This window comes from Coloeus monedula, assembly GCF_965178545.1.
Source record: "Coloeus monedula genome assembly, chromosome: 14".
In the NCBI taxonomy this organism is placed as follows: Eukaryota; Metazoa; Chordata; class Aves; order Passeriformes; family Corvidae; genus Coloeus; species Coloeus monedula.
Window position 1 is genome coordinate 1,669,585 of NC_138794.1, and position 15,349 is coordinate 1,684,933.

Sequence of the window (15,349 nt, forward strand, 5' to 3'; positions counted from 1 at the left end):
CAGTCTCATTGCCTGACACCTGGAAAAAGCCATGTACCGTGTCAGGCGGTTGACATCCCGCCTGGTCACAGGCTGTCCCAGGCGCATCCCCCTCTGGAAGCGACCGAGAGCAGCTCCCGCGTCCCGCCCGGCTTTTCGGGGACGGCGTCCAGCGCGGGTGCGGGAGGGGTCGGCGGCGGCCCCGCTGCCCTTGCCCTGCCTTGCCCTGCCCTGCCCGGCCCCCGGCGCTCCCCCGGCGGGCGATAAAAGCGCGGCGGCGCGGGCGCGGCGGCGGCGATGGAGGCGGCGGGCGGGCGGGCGCTGCTGGCCGCCGTGGGGCTGCTGTCGGCGCTCAGCGCCGCGGGCACGCTGTTCCTGCTGGCGCAGTGGCGGGAGCTCGGCGCGGCGCTGCGGGAGCTGGAGGCGGCGGGGAACGGCTCCGTGCGGGGGCTGCCGCCCGCGCCCGCCGCCCGCACCAAGCGCAGCCGCCGCGGGGAGCGCGCCCGCGGCCACGTGCGCGCCGAGAGCGACGAGATGCTGATGATGCTGACCTACTCCATGGTGCCGGTACGGCCCCGCCGCGGGGAGGGCCGGGGCTGGGCCCAGCAGGGCGCTCCTGGAGCGAGCGCACGCACCCCGAGCGCTGCCGCTCCTCCCCTGCTCGGTGAATGCTGCGGGCTCAGAGCTCCTGGGGTATCACTGAGCTCGCAGGGTGGCATCAAACTTTACGGACGACAGTTACACCAACAAAGGGAGGGAAGTGGCGGGTTTGGCGAAACTCCAGAATTTCGGTGCAATAACCAGACTGCCAGGTTCCAAGTCTTGCGGTTTTTAAAACTAACACCACTAACAGAACCCCCGTGCGTTTTCTGCTGTTCGGCATCTCAGCATGAGGCGCTGGACATCACTTCAGCTCGCATCTCTTTGAAACTGATAATGCCCTTCCAGTAAGTGCTAAATTTAAGGTGGTTTTTGATGGATCAGGAGAACTGTATGTCCTTTCTCTGGCTAAACAGCACAGTTTTTTGCACATCAGTGAAAAGATGATCTTGCTCAGTAGGAACTATGTCATGTAATTGAACTAAGTCATGTAGTTGAATAGATTGAAGAGCTTTTAAGGTTTGAGCTAGAAGAAATGCAAGAAAAATATTACTGTTGAGGGAACCTTAGTGGAAACTGTGTCCCAGTAAAGATTACAGGTCTTAGGCCCACGAAAAAGCAAGAAAGTGTCAGTCAGGCTCTTACTCATGTGTTAATATTGCTGGTTTAAAAAATTATTTACAGAAAATTCTTCTTCAGTAATGCTCTGATGGCATTTTTGTTAACAAACTATTACAATCCTCATTTTACAGTGATAACATCTCCATTAATATTAGGGCTAATGAGAGTGTCAAGCACAGGTATTCAAAGCATAGAGTTTTGATAATGATATTGTTTGGGTTTTAGAATAATATTTTTTTTTAGCTCGGCCCTTTAAGTTCTTGTGCTTTGAGTTTAGAATTTGCAGTACAAGACTTTGCAAAAGTAAAAATCTGTAAAATCACATGCTTGTGGACTCAAAACTGTCTTTAAAATAACTTATTTTAAGAAGTCATCCCTGAGTTTAGCAGCCACAGTTTGTTTTGCTCTGTCTGATATGAATTGCTTCTCTGAGTTCAAAGGATCCACAAACAAAATCATTGGGGAAAGGATTCTGATCCTGACAGGGCTTGGAGAGTGCCAATGCCAGTTACTGCTAGGTGCTCAGACTGCAGTCATTAGTTGCAGTTGGGTGTCTGGATAATTTTGACAGTGGCCATTAAAGTGCTGCTCTGCTGTCAGCAGGTACCACGGATGGATTACATGAATTTTGCTGCCCTCTCCCAATGGCACTGAGCACTTGCTGTGTATTTTAACAGTGTGTGGCCAGACTGTGCCCTTGTGCCTCTAAACGTCCACTGTGATTACTGCTGTGTGTGATGGGCTTCATTCAAATCTGTGCATCCTGCAGGGACTTGCTTGAGAGGGTTTGATGCCTTTTTGTTCTTACAAAACTCCCATCAAACATTTTTCATTCTGGCTGCTGCTCAGAAGAGTGTGTAACTGTGTGCAGAATCACTTGCTCAAGGGGAAAAAAATCCTTAAAAATATTTAAGCACCCCGTCCTCCCACTCCTGCATTTCTGTATTTTGAATCTAACTCCCACTAATGTAATTTGAAGACTTGGCTACTTCTGTAGTGTCAGACAAAGCTCCTTAGAGCTGGTGAGATGACCCCTGCTACACTGGTGGGCCTTGGAATGACACTCCAGCCCTGCTGAATGTGGGCCTGAATGGAGGCTTGGCCTGAGCAGGTTCTCTCTGGCAGGGGGGCATTTCTGCAGGGGCACTGCAGGTATCAGTGTCCCTCTGCTCTGCACAGCCCCTGCCCAGGACACATCTGTTGTGGCCACTGTTCATGAAACTTCGAGATAACCATAACCATAGGTACCAAAAATCCTATGTTAGCTTTGGTAACAGGAGTATATTTTTTGTTCAGGGCCTGTTTATGTGTTTGTGTGTACATATATTTATTTTGTAAGAGAGTAAAACCAGGAAATTGGCAAATCTGCTGCTGCAGAAAGACTGATGGGAGGGTAACAGGCCAGAAAGGTTCAAAGTGTGATTTAAGACCGTGCAAGAGGTGGTGGCTTTTGGTGGCTACCAATTATCTGAGTTGTTGTTTCATATTTTAGGTTATCTTTTTTCTTTTCCCCCCCACCATTTCTCCATGAGAAAACTATGTTTTTAGCATTTAAATAATATATTTTTATCTGTAGCTTTTCTTAGTGATGATGCTGGCTGAAAATGGTCTGCTCATCTTTCATAGCTAAGCTGGAGGTTCTGTCACAGGCTATTTGCACTTCTTGAGTGCCATGGTTTTTAATTGTCACCTGAGTTGCACTGACTGGTGAAAGTAGTGCTGCTGAGATAATTGAAGGGCCCCAAAGCGAGCTGTAATCACTTCAACAACCTCAACAGACCCATTTAGATTAAAATGCAGTTAGAATTAGAGTGCACATGGACAATGTGTATTTTACAAATTGCAGGGTAGGAGCCAAGTGTTTTTGAGGAGTGTGAGGGGAAGAAAACAAGCATATTCTGATATTCAAAACCAGTTAGCACTTCTCAGCCAATTTAAATTGAGACTAAAATTTTAAATATATTGTTCCAGTAGAGTCTGGAATCAGTACATTCTCAGTATGTATCAGACAGAACAGGAGCTCATTGTCAAATAGGGTTTGGTTTTGCAGCAAAAGGATACTTTCCATCAAACTAATTGTCCTCTATTTGAGTCTGTTAGATTTGGCAGTTGAAAATAATGATGCATTAATTTTAAAAATAATGATTGACAGTGGCAAATAACCTTGCTGGGATTAAACTTCAATCTGCCTTTCAGATTGCCTTGCACTTGTTTCTTCTGTCTTTTGGGACTAGTGCATTCCATTAATAGTAAACAGAGTAATTGTACAAAGATGAATAGATGTGCAACTCTGGGTAAATGGTTTATAAATTATCACATATTGCACAGCCCTGAAATAGTGACCCTTTATTTTCTGGCTACAAAAACCAGACTTTCCCATAGAGAGTTGAGGGACTTCCAGAGTTCATGGTCTTAATATTTTTATTTCTGCTGTTTGTTTTGATAAGTTGCAAAATATTTTAGTGTTGACTCTCATTATGCAGGACATGTAATGTGAATGTTTGCCCAGCCAGGAACTGTGTATTTTGTAAAGATGACTTCTCTATTGATAAATTTTAGTCTACTCTAGATTAAAAGCATCTTTATGAATGTGTCTTCCAGTTGGTTTAATAAAGTCTTGTCTTTTTGCTTGAATTATTTTGAGTGGATGAAGGTCCATGTCAAATTTGCAGATCTTGGTTATTCAAAGATAAGAAATTACCTACTTGGAACACAGGTCATCTTTCTCCCTTCATATGCTGCATTAGAAAAGCTTCCATCCATTAATACAAATAGGAAATAAAATTGAATGTAATTTTTATTGGCTGGTGTTGGCTTTTAATACCTTCCACTGATAGAGTCCACACACGGACAAGCACACCTGTTACAGTAATGTGTGAAATTTAATGACTAGGTGATAGCCCAACATTCTATTCATATTTTCAGTAAGGATCAAAATTAGGTCTATTGACAGATTCCTAGGAGAGGAACACTGTCTGAAGAGATGGATGGTGTCACAGTATTAAAGTAATTCTAAATAGCTCATTCTAACAAGCACAGAGGGACAGTTGTATCTTTGGTTTTGGAATTATTTCTGTAGGTAAAGCAAACCTGTTTTCAACTTCACTTTCTCTGCAATATTAGGTCCGAGTGATGGTGGATTTGTGTAACAGCACCAAAGGAATATGCTTAACAGGTATGTTTGTTGCCTCAAGCATTTACACCTGTGTTATCTCCAGGAACACAGACCCAGTGTTTTCAAAAAACCTGAGGGTGATAACTATGTCAAAAACCTGCTATTTATCAGAATTTAAAAAAAAGATTAATAGGTACCACTTTGGAACTTATCTGTCCCCTCTTAATATAAATGCTAGAATTTAAGGAACTCAGTTGATTCTACTTGGAGCCATTTCTCTCTCATGTAATTTTCACAAGCAAATCTTTGGCTGTTTAAAATAGTAGTTGAGGTCTAGTCATGATACTTTTGTGTGTGTCACACTTCAGGCCTAACATGGGAGGAATATGGAGGGGGTAGAAACTTGCTCCCATTATTACAACTGCAGTGGAGCTTAGTGAACACTCATTTTCCTCAGCTGCAGGATGTCTCACATGTCACCAGTGATGACCTGGTCTGGTGTCTTTTTTTTTCCTATTTAAATAGCCTGAATCCTGAACTGCAATGAAATATCTGTAAAACACAGAGAAGTGTGGCATGTATTTTTAATGTGTATTTTCACCAGGATTTTTAACTGTGACATTCATCAGTATTGCAAAGCCAGTATTCTTCTACTGGAACAAGTTTTTGTTGAACACTTACATAGAGGAAATGTACTGACTGTGAGGTAGCTTGCATCCAAGGCTGTGTGAAGGCACCAAAGCCCCTGACAGTGAGGTTTCATTGCAGATGTTGTTGTCAAACCTTTTTCGACTGAAATTTGAAAAAAGCAAATCATTTACATGTCAATGTATTACTCTTTTGGTAAGTCTGAGTTACTGCTAATGCTCAGGTAGTTATTTATAACACAAAGCAGTTAAATAGACAGATGTTAATTTTGAAATTTAAGAGGTTTTCTTCCCCTTTTACTGTTCTGATCTAGTTCTAATCAGTTCAGTTTGGAATTGCTTCATTTTCTTGTTAGGTTAAACTCACCATTTCTTCTTTCTTGTTTTTTTTTTCCTCTTGTTGTAGGTCCCCCAGGCCCCCCAGGTAAGACACTAGGACAATTGCAGTAACATTTGGGGCTAATTGAAACAGTTGCTGGTACAAAATATTGAAATATAGAAATGCATCTCTCCCAAAATTGTCTTCCTTTGCTAATTAGATTAAGGTAGGGTTGAATGTTTGCCTGCCTTTATAATGCTTGTATTTAAGTCAGCTCATGCCCCTTCTGAGAGGGGGGAGGTTTTAGACATTTTAGTTTTCTAGTAGAGGGAGTAGAACACTTGATCAAAACCAAATTCAGATGTTTAAGTAACATCTAGATGAGGAGATGAATCTATACATTAAACCCCCAGGGAAGCAGATATTATAATTTAACATAAAAACCATATTTTTAAAAAATATTGGTTACTGATTACACCCTCCCACCTCCCCCATAACTTTTCCTCCCTTCTTACTTAATTCTGTCTCAGTTCTCACTCAGGTGGTTGCAAGGCTGTATTATGAATGGTTACTTGTTTTCTTTCTGTGCTGCTTATCCTGTGGGTCTCCTTGGAGTAATTCTCTGTATCAGAAAAATATGAGTTATGTTTTGCTGGGGTTCAACTATAGATATAAACATACAGCAGATACAGGGATAAACTGCATTCAGCAGTGAGAATTCAGTTGTGTTGTTTGCTTTGATCAGGGCCTCCTGGACTTCATGGACTGCCTGGCTACAATGGATCAGATGGAGTCCCAGGCACACCAGGACAAAAGGGAGAACCAGGAATAAATGGAAAAAGAGGGAAAATAGGTACAGTTTCCCTTCATATTAGTTTACAATGCTGCTTTGAAATCCAAACAAATTACAGCTATCCAGCTAAATACAGGTGAAAAAAATAACTAGAGTGAATTTGGTTTGTAGTAAAAATATGTATTAATTGGTGCTTAACACTGGACAGTGCCCTTGATACTGAAATGTTTTTTATTTCTAGGTTTGCCAGGACCAAAAGGTGATCAAGGACAGAAAGGAGAACCAGGAGAAATGGGTTTACCTGGCAAGGATGGTATGCCAGGAGGAAAAGGTGCAAGAGGAGCCAAGGGACAAAAGGGGGATGCCAACAATGATGTGATATTAGAAGGTATGGAGGAGTGCTCTCGGGAGGTCTCTCACAACAGTGTACTTGGCAGGAAGAGCTATGCTCCACTTCTGAAGCATGAATGTGAGCTGCAAGGGCAGGAGCAACCTGTATAAATGTGGTCTATATCCATAGGGAAGCCTGAGTATTGCTGTGCCCAGGAGATTGCTCTCTTTGCAAGGCAAGTCTTCACAAAAACCTGTCTGCTTGGCCTTTGGGTTGAGGTGTATGTGAATTTCACCCTTTCCAAAATGCTTTCATACAGTCAACCTCCTCCTGCTCTTTATTTCAGCTTAGTTTTATTTTTCTATTAGAAAATGAGGGGCAGATTCCCACTCAGGAATACGTGAAGCAGCTGTGTAAAATTACAGCAGTGTAGCATCTGAAATTGAGGTCTTAGAATACAGTAAGTAAAAGGCAACAATACTTTGTAACTCTCTAATGGGCCTGTAATCCAGACAGATAAAATGCATTGATGTCCCACACCTTGTGAAGTTCTGGCTGGTTCACCTTCTGACAACCAGCATTTCAGAGAGTTTATGGCACCATCTTCTGTACTCAGAAACCTCTTAAGAGAGGCTGTTCTGTGGATGTCCTGTGGACATGCACAGTTCTCTGCAGGGTTCCTGCTTTCCTGTGTCCTGACACTGTGTTTTGTACACAGGTGCAAAAGGTGAGCCTGGACCACCTGGGCTCCCTGGGCCTCCTGGACCCCCAGGGCCTCCAGGTAAACGTAAAAGTAAAGCCAAAGCAGAGCTTCAGGAGAACGTCTACAGCAGCAAATGCACAGGTTGGTGCTTCCCAGTGTTCTTTCCTGTGTCATGAACAAGTTCAAGATTAAACCATTGCTTCAAGGCTCACAGATCAGTAAGCATGTGTTTCATTTTGCTGGCATTGATAAAACTGCTTAAAGCTGAACGTGTGCTCAGGTGCTTTGCTGAAATAGAGTTTGAATAAGGCAGCAGGTTACCCCTACCTTCGGTACAGTATTGGTCTTTAAATTGTGTTGTGCTCATGCTCAGGCAGAGCATTTACAAATGGTGTTTTCTATTAGATGGGATAAATTTGGAAAGTAAGAGCAATGCAGTTGAAATTTTTGGCTTTTAAATAATGAATTTTTAATTTTAGCTATAAATATAAACCCCTGATTCTGGATATTGAAGTGTCAGAACAGAGCCCAGGGAGGCTCCTTACAACGGACAGGAGAGAGCTGGAGCAGAAATCTCATCTTATTTGAAATTCAGAAATGCATGAACTGTTGTAGGAGATAACAGGGCCATTTGCTCAGGTGGGCTCTTTTCGAGTGTTGAAGCAAAATGAAATCCTTTGGAGGATAAGCTATCTGATGGATTTCTGATGGATTTTAAATCACAGTGTGAAAATGGGAGTTACACTCAAATAAAGATGAGACCTTCCTCAATGAGTTTTATGTTTCATGACTCAGCAAACCATGAGATCTTATTACCAAAATTCAATGAATAATCCAGATTTTGTAATTAAATATTCATCTCTCTTTCAAGGAAAGAGAATATATATGCTGATTTACAACTGTAATTAACTTACTGCATAAGAATACAAGCCTGGCTTTTTCAAATTAAATTTTTAATCTGGTAAAACTTAATTTCTTCAAGAGAAGAGAATAATTAGTTGGAAGTGCAGGTGTATTTTTTCTCTATGGTACTGTTAGTGAATTCTGAAAGAAACAAAACATCTCTGCTCCACCCTCCCCACCTTCCCCCAACAGACCAAATGAATAGCCTTAATGTCTTGTAAACTCCATTAACTCTCAACCAGAATATTTTATGATAGGAATCAGCAGGATATTTATCTTGGATTTGATGGAAAGAAAGTAGTGAAAATTTCCCATAAGAATCTCTGATTGAAAACTGTCTCTTTAATTGGAGTTGTTTTCTAATCCATGCAGCTGTGAAAGTGTTGCAAATATTCTCAAAGGCAAACAGTGCACTCAGCTTTGCTACAGACACTGACCTGGCCCTTGATTACTCTATAGTTTTAGATAAACTACTGTAGAGGGAACTGCTCCTTCAGTCAGCTGCAGCCATTAGACTCAGCCCAAGAAAATCAACTTGTGCGTTGCAATTTATAATTTTTGCTGGGTAATTTTGTTTTTTGAAATATTCTGGCAATATTTTGGGATCAGAAGCTGGAAGGGGATCTGAGGGATTGGTAATTCTAGCTGTAGGCATTCAGCTTACCATGGTTGGGTGGACTGTTTGTGCCTTACTTGGAGAAACACTGTGCTCACTTGCAAACTTCCAGCGCCATCTCACCAAATGCCCTAGATAATGGATGGGAGAAATACATGTTGTTCTTGCTCTATCTTGGAGTAATTTTCTTCTGCATGAACAAAAGGAGGATATGACCTAAAGGAGAAAACAACAAGGCAGTATTATCTGTCCTTTCTTTCCTGAATGTCATGGTAGCCTTGTAGCTTTACTTTATAGTTTTTTCCTATTTTTAACTATCTTTGTCACTTACTTTCATCACAGATCTGTAAATCCTAGAAACATATTAGAAGGCAACAATCCAAATCCAAGTCTAAAAAAATTTGCAGCCTGTGTGTCAAGCAGTGTGAAATGCTGGAGATAAAAGTTAAGAATGGAATTAGAAAACAAGGCTGCAATGAAATCAAGAAAACCCTCAGCCAAAAGCCGAGAACTGTTCTATGTGGTTATTCATTCTAAGCAAACTGAAATGTGGCACATTGTTTTAAGGGCAGAAGAGATACCTGGCTTTATAGAAAAGGGTCCATAAATAATTTAATTCAGGCATTGTTTTAACAGTAAATGCTAAGAGAAAATCCAACCAGTTAGTCCTTAAATTGTTGCAGGGTGAGGAAAGATACTTCTAGGCATTTGATTCTAAAGTGAACCATTTCTGTGTGTGTAAATAATACAATGTGTCATCTCCTTTAGTATTTCACCCTGCTTCTTTTGTGGTGTGGATGCCAACCTCGTGCACTATGCACTCAGTGCATGTGTTAGTGCTTTATTGCTGTCTGGGGCATCAGCAGCATGAGCATCCACCCTCTCTGCTGGTGTGTGGGGATTTGGGCATGAAGTTCTAGAGTTTAACCACCACCCCCCTTCCCAAGAAAATGCTTTTGGTCTTACTGCTAAATCAGCTATTTGCCAGCTACCTCAGCTGTCTGAAGTTATCTTATAAAAGGGGCAACTCTGTCTTCCTATGTGGCTACTCAGAAATTCACAGCTAAGGAACTAAATCTGTTGTTTAAATTAGTTACTCCTCAAAGTTGACTGTCAGCCTGAACACTCCATCTCCTTGGCAGAAGTCAGAGCAAGTCTTTTCTTATCTCATTTTTTGACCAGACCAACCTAAGCATTTTTTTTTTCCCCAGATGAAGCAAAATCCCAGTAGTCATTCCTTCATTTTTGTGGAGTCACTGATGTGCCCATCTGTCATGTCAAATAGGCTAAAACATGCCATTTTTCTTTCTCCCTCGACTCTAGGTGAGACATGTGCTGTACCAAATGATGATACCCTGGCTGGAAAAGCTGAAGACAGAACCCCCAGTCCTTCAAAAAAAGCTGGTAACCTGCTACACAGTGTGACCTAAGTGCTGCTTTCCCTCTCAGTGTCACAGATCATGGACATGTGCCTTTTTTCCTCCACTAGAATGTGTCATAACGTCTGTAGGAAGTCCTGTGCACTTTGTCAGTGTGCAGCAAACGTTTGGAACCTGGATGCGGGAACCTGCAAACATAAGTGATGAAAGGATTTGGCTCACCATGCATTTTTCAGGTATTTTTAGTCGTAGTCACTGACCAAAAATCCATTGTTACCCTGACATTGCTTCCTTAATCCCTTCAACCTAAACTCCTAAGCATGATGAGTTTTTACCCACATCTTTTCGAGAATATTTTCCATATTACCTGTATCATACTTGACTATACATACAGCTGCAGGCATTTGTAGTATCTTTAGACATTTTCAGAGTCAACATCAGAATTTGAAAATAGCTTTTTTTTTTAACTAATGCAAGTGTAAATGCCTATTGTTTATGGCTTTTTATCCTTTTCTTTCAAGAGTTTCTGTTTCCTATGGCTTTACTTCCCTAAATTATAGCTGGGAGTTTTGCATTTTCATTTAGCTAGGCATGAGAATGAGTCAGATGCTGCATAAGCTACATTTAGAGCCGGAAAATGTCCAGGACCTAAGTGGGAAAAGGAAATATTTCTGCATACCCAACAACTGCGTTCAGAATGAGGGCCTGTTAGGTCTGTGGAAAGCAGGCTCTTTAACATCTCCTCTCTAGATTTTTTTGGGTGTCTCTGGATTCTTTTCTCACATTCCAGCAAGTAGAATCACTATTGAAAATCCAAACACAATTGCTATCTGTCAGATAGGTGATGGAAACAGACTTTCAGTAGAGACTGAACTTTAGGATAGAGATTTCAAAATTAGATGATCCAAATGATAATCCTTTTTTTAAACAAGTTTTCCCCTTTTTTTAGGAAACTATATAAAAGAATATGAAAATTCCAACGCCTTGCTGAATGACAGCTACAGGATCATTAACATCACAGGATTCTTCTATGGATGTGGTCATGCAGTACAAAACAATCATCTCTACTATCAGAAGGGAGGAACCAATGACATTCTGAAGTAAGTCAAAGATAGTTGGCCTAAGACAAGTGATGCTGTGGGAGAAGGAGCGATGGGTTAGTGCCAGAGGGGAACCTCAGAAAAGCAGACCATTCTTGTAGCATTTTGTGTTTCTTTTTGGCCCTGCCTAAATGGGAAGAATGGAGAAATGGTTCAGAGCTCTTCCCAGAACAGAACAACTCATTCTTTCCAGCCTGTAACTAAAGTACAGTACCAGCCTCCCACTTGTGCATGCAGATGTGGGAGGAGGGAAGCTGGGGGAGTAGCCCTGGACCACTACTCTGCTGTGACAGTTCTTTAGGCATTGTTCAGCTCTGTGTCTCGGGTTCACCTCTGCAGTTACCATGTCAGAGAGGGGCCCCAGGATGAGCAATGTGCCACATGCACAGAGGACAACAGATGCTCCTCTTGGCTATCCTGGCATCCAACAGTTCTATTGTGCATTACATTGCTGTGGGTGTTCTTCAGCTTGGATTCTTTGCTGTGCTCATAATCACAAGAAAGAAGTGAGAACTGACTAAGGAATTTGAGTACCAGAAGAAGGGATTAGATTTAGAAGAGTAAGCTGTGCATCTACCTGCATCTGAGTCAGAAGTGGTTCAGCTGCAGTGTGGGAAGCACAGGTGGGTGGTTTTGTGACTGGGGCCCGCTCATGAAACTCAGCTGTGCAGAGCCCTTGCTGTGCTGTGCTCTGCTCTGCTCTGGCTGGAGGCAGCAGGGAATGCTGCTGGCACAGAGGGATGCACTGAGGCACCTGCTGAGGACAGGGCGACCTGGAGAACTACACATTCCACGGGGATGAGTGGCTCCAGTGATTGATTTCCTCATAAGTTTCTGCTACTTTCCTGATGTATCTCCCTGAACTGGAACTGGGAATTACATCTCTTGTTTCAGTTCCTACTGAGGACAGAGACAAACAATACAAATCAACCCCAAAATCTCACCTTGTGGGAAGAGCCAAAGACAGTCCAAGGGCAAGTGAAAGATAGCTTGTGCTTTCAAGTTCTTACACAACTCTGATGTCTGAGCCAAGAACATTTACTATACTTTGATGTCTGTTCCCAAGCAGGTGTGAGTGCTGCCTTCCTATATTCATGTGGATGCCAAGGAATGTGAGCAAGCTGCAAGGATTCTATAATATTTATCCTGCCAAGCACAAGCTCACTTTTTGGCAGCCTCCTTTTAATATTTTCTGGCGTTTTCTCTGGTGGTCTGTAAAAGACCATCACTGTCTAAGCAATACACAGTGATAGGGCAGAGACTCCTCACCTTTGCTTGGATCCTGTTAATTGGGAAATGCTTCACCTCCAGATGAACACAAACTATTAGTGGAATTTTCAAATTGTCTCAAGGAGCTGCTATGGAATGGCATTTCTGTTCTATTCTTCACTCTGTTCAGTGAAGCACAGACAGTATGAGGCACTATGGATTCTGTGACAGTGAAATCCTTGATTTTGGGCTTCATAAAAGCTTCTGGGAGTTTCTGTATTGTTTTAGTGGAAATTATAGGTGAGGATCTGGTTAGTCCATTTTGCAAATGTTGAAAAAAAACATTCAAAAGGAGTTTCTTGTCACACATTTAGAAGCTGGTAGATGAGGTCTGACCTTTGGCAGGTTTTCTCATGATGGTCAGACCCCCAACACTCTGATTGTTTCATTCTTATCACTTTGTTTCATAACATGCTTTACTATCTCTTTGTTATTTTTGATTGACTTCATCGATATTAGTGATCAGGAAAGTGTCTGTAGCTTGAGTTCTGGTGGTTGATGAAACTATCACACTCTATCTTGTTATTTACCCCAAGACATCAGAAGATTAAAGAATTTTGGAACCATCTGGAGTTCCAGGCTGGGCTATCCTTAACTGGGGGAGCCCAAGAGAACCTGGGAATGAAGCCTCACTTCTTTGCTCCCTTCAGGATTTTCACATAAAACAGGAAAAGACAGGGTGTTGTGTGCTTCAGAATTTGTGGATTTCTAATGAGTCTTGAGATGCTTTCTATCTTGTTGGCTCTTTATAGAAAAGAATCCTGAAGAAAAGTCTGCATTTCTGAGCAGCTAGTCCTGTTAAGGGCTGTCCTTCTACCCCTTGCATGAGGTTATTTATAGATGTGAAGCAATTAACAAGATTAACAGGATTGACACGTGCATTTCTCAAATCTTCTCCAGCCTTTAACTGTTTTTTTTTACTGCACAAACATGCTGCTGGAATATGGAGTTGCTGCAGATGTGAGTTTTACAAAAGCTGAGGGGAACAATCTAAATTGGTTATTCCTGACTTTTCTTAGAATGATTTTTCCAATAGATGCATCAATGCAGCTTGAACAGAAAAACTGACCTTTCAGCATTCTATGTTCCTGGATCTGAACTGTGCCTGTGATTAAGCCTGTCTTGTAAGTGTAGCAGATTCCTTTATTGAGCAGTATTTTTCCTTCCTCTATTTGAAGGATGGAGATATAGAGTGAGAGAGAAGTCAGACACTGAAATGTGCTTCTTTGCAGAGGGCATTATTTAAAAAGATGAAGCCACGCTCTCCCTGCCTTTGCTGCAGCAGTGTTATTGGGTGATTAAATGCTGACAGCAGATGTGTCTCAGGAGGAGCTGATTACCCTCCTGAACCAGTAGAGGAACATGATTTAGCTGCTCACTGCTCCTGCCCTCAGATTATTAACCTACTATGGAATTTCAAGGAATAAAAACAATTTTATACATCAGAGATGGAAGTATGCAGGCTGTCCTATTGAGGCCAGCATAAGGTCACAATTTTGGCTCTGCAAAAGTAGAATTTTTATTCCTTTGATGTCAGCTTGAGTAAATCACTGCATTATCTTAACTGTTTTCATCAGAGGAACGCTAAGACTAGGTGAAGCTGCCCAGAATTCATGCTGCTTTGGTCAATCACATTTTCCCCCTTTAGTTCCCACCTAGTCAAAACCAAACTTTGTACAGATTCCACTTGCCAATTCTGGGCCTTCACCTGGTATCCCATTCTTCTTCATACCCATTCCTTTTAGTTGCTTCTTTCATCCTAGTGATAATAAAGCTCATAGACTAAATAAAGTGAAACCTACCAAAGCAAATCCATGCTCTTGTGCACCTTTCAGACTGTTATTATTTGGAATTTTCTCCTGATGTTTTGGAAGGTTCTTTGAGATTTTAATCCTAAAAGACATCAGAATAGTCCTTGAACCAGTATTTTCAACAGCACCTCTATCAGTGATTCCCCACCCCATGTGTGTGGAGATGAGCTCTGATCACTCCTACTGAATCCCTGCTCTATCTCATTTCAGATTCGGGCTTGATAAGGCCTCGATGGGCACCCTGCCCATGAAAAATGCCTTACACCATGGCCGGAACTACCTCTTCTCTAACTCCAAGACGTATTTCAACATAGCAGTGGATGAGAAGGGTCTCTGGATTATATATGCCTCAAGCACTGATGAAACTATAATGGTAGCACACATTGATGAAGAAAGGTTTTCAGTCATTCGGATCATCAATACCACCTACCCTAAGTCCAAGGCTGGTAATGCATTCATAGCATGTGGCATTCTGTATGTTACTGACACCAAGGACATGACAGTAAGTTTTGCTTTTGATTTACTGAAAGAGAAGCAGATTGATGCAAGGTTTGAGTTACGGTCTTCCCAGTCTGTTCTTGCTATGCTGTCGTACAGTCTGCGGGACAAGAACCTGTACACGTGGGAGAATGGGAGCTTGATGGTGTACCCTGTACATTTTGGCAGATGAATGTATTTTCACATGCCACCTTTGACTAAAGGATCTATTTAAAGCTCTATGACACAAGCATGGGGGTCTCTTTGCTTGGTAACATTTTCTGTTTGCTGATGGAGGTTTGTGAGTGTGTGTAAGAGGGAGAGCAGGAGCCTTTGTGCAAACACACTTCAATCACATAGGCCATCCTCATCTTTTTAAAAAATGGTTGTTCACTATTGCAGCTGGCACACAGCATAGACATACTTTTGTTTTTCCCCTGTTATTCAGCTGATAATTGTCTAATGTACATTGATTATTCCACAGTCATGTGCTCAGCAGAGACTATTTGTAACTTTTATTTACGATCATCTTCTCCTCACTCATTTCCTAGTCAGTGATTATGGTCTAATACAAACATCTAAATAATGAACTTTTGTGTACAAATACCTTTGTTACTTTCATTTAATTTCCATGGATTCTCTGTGAACATTTTTTCTGGACAAATCTGTTAAAAATAATGGGGATG

General features: G+C 41.8%; 1 protein-coding gene across 1 annotated transcript; it reads left to right on the forward strand.

Moving 5' to 3' along the window:
* Positions 1–276: 276 nt before the first annotated feature.
* GLDN (gliomedin) lies at positions 277–14,856 on the forward strand (the record flags this gene model as incomplete). Its single annotated transcript, XM_082290728.1, has 10 exons — positions 277–546; positions 4,324–4,375; positions 5,369–5,386; positions 6,027–6,134; positions 6,316–6,462; positions 7,124–7,249; positions 9,951–10,031; positions 10,117–10,242; positions 10,956–11,106; positions 14,397–14,856. 10 exons carry the CDS (start codon positions 277–279, stop codon positions 14,854–14,856), a joined length of 1,539 nt encoding a protein of 512 aa, XP_082146854.1.
* Positions 14,857–15,349: the final 493 nt, after the last annotated feature.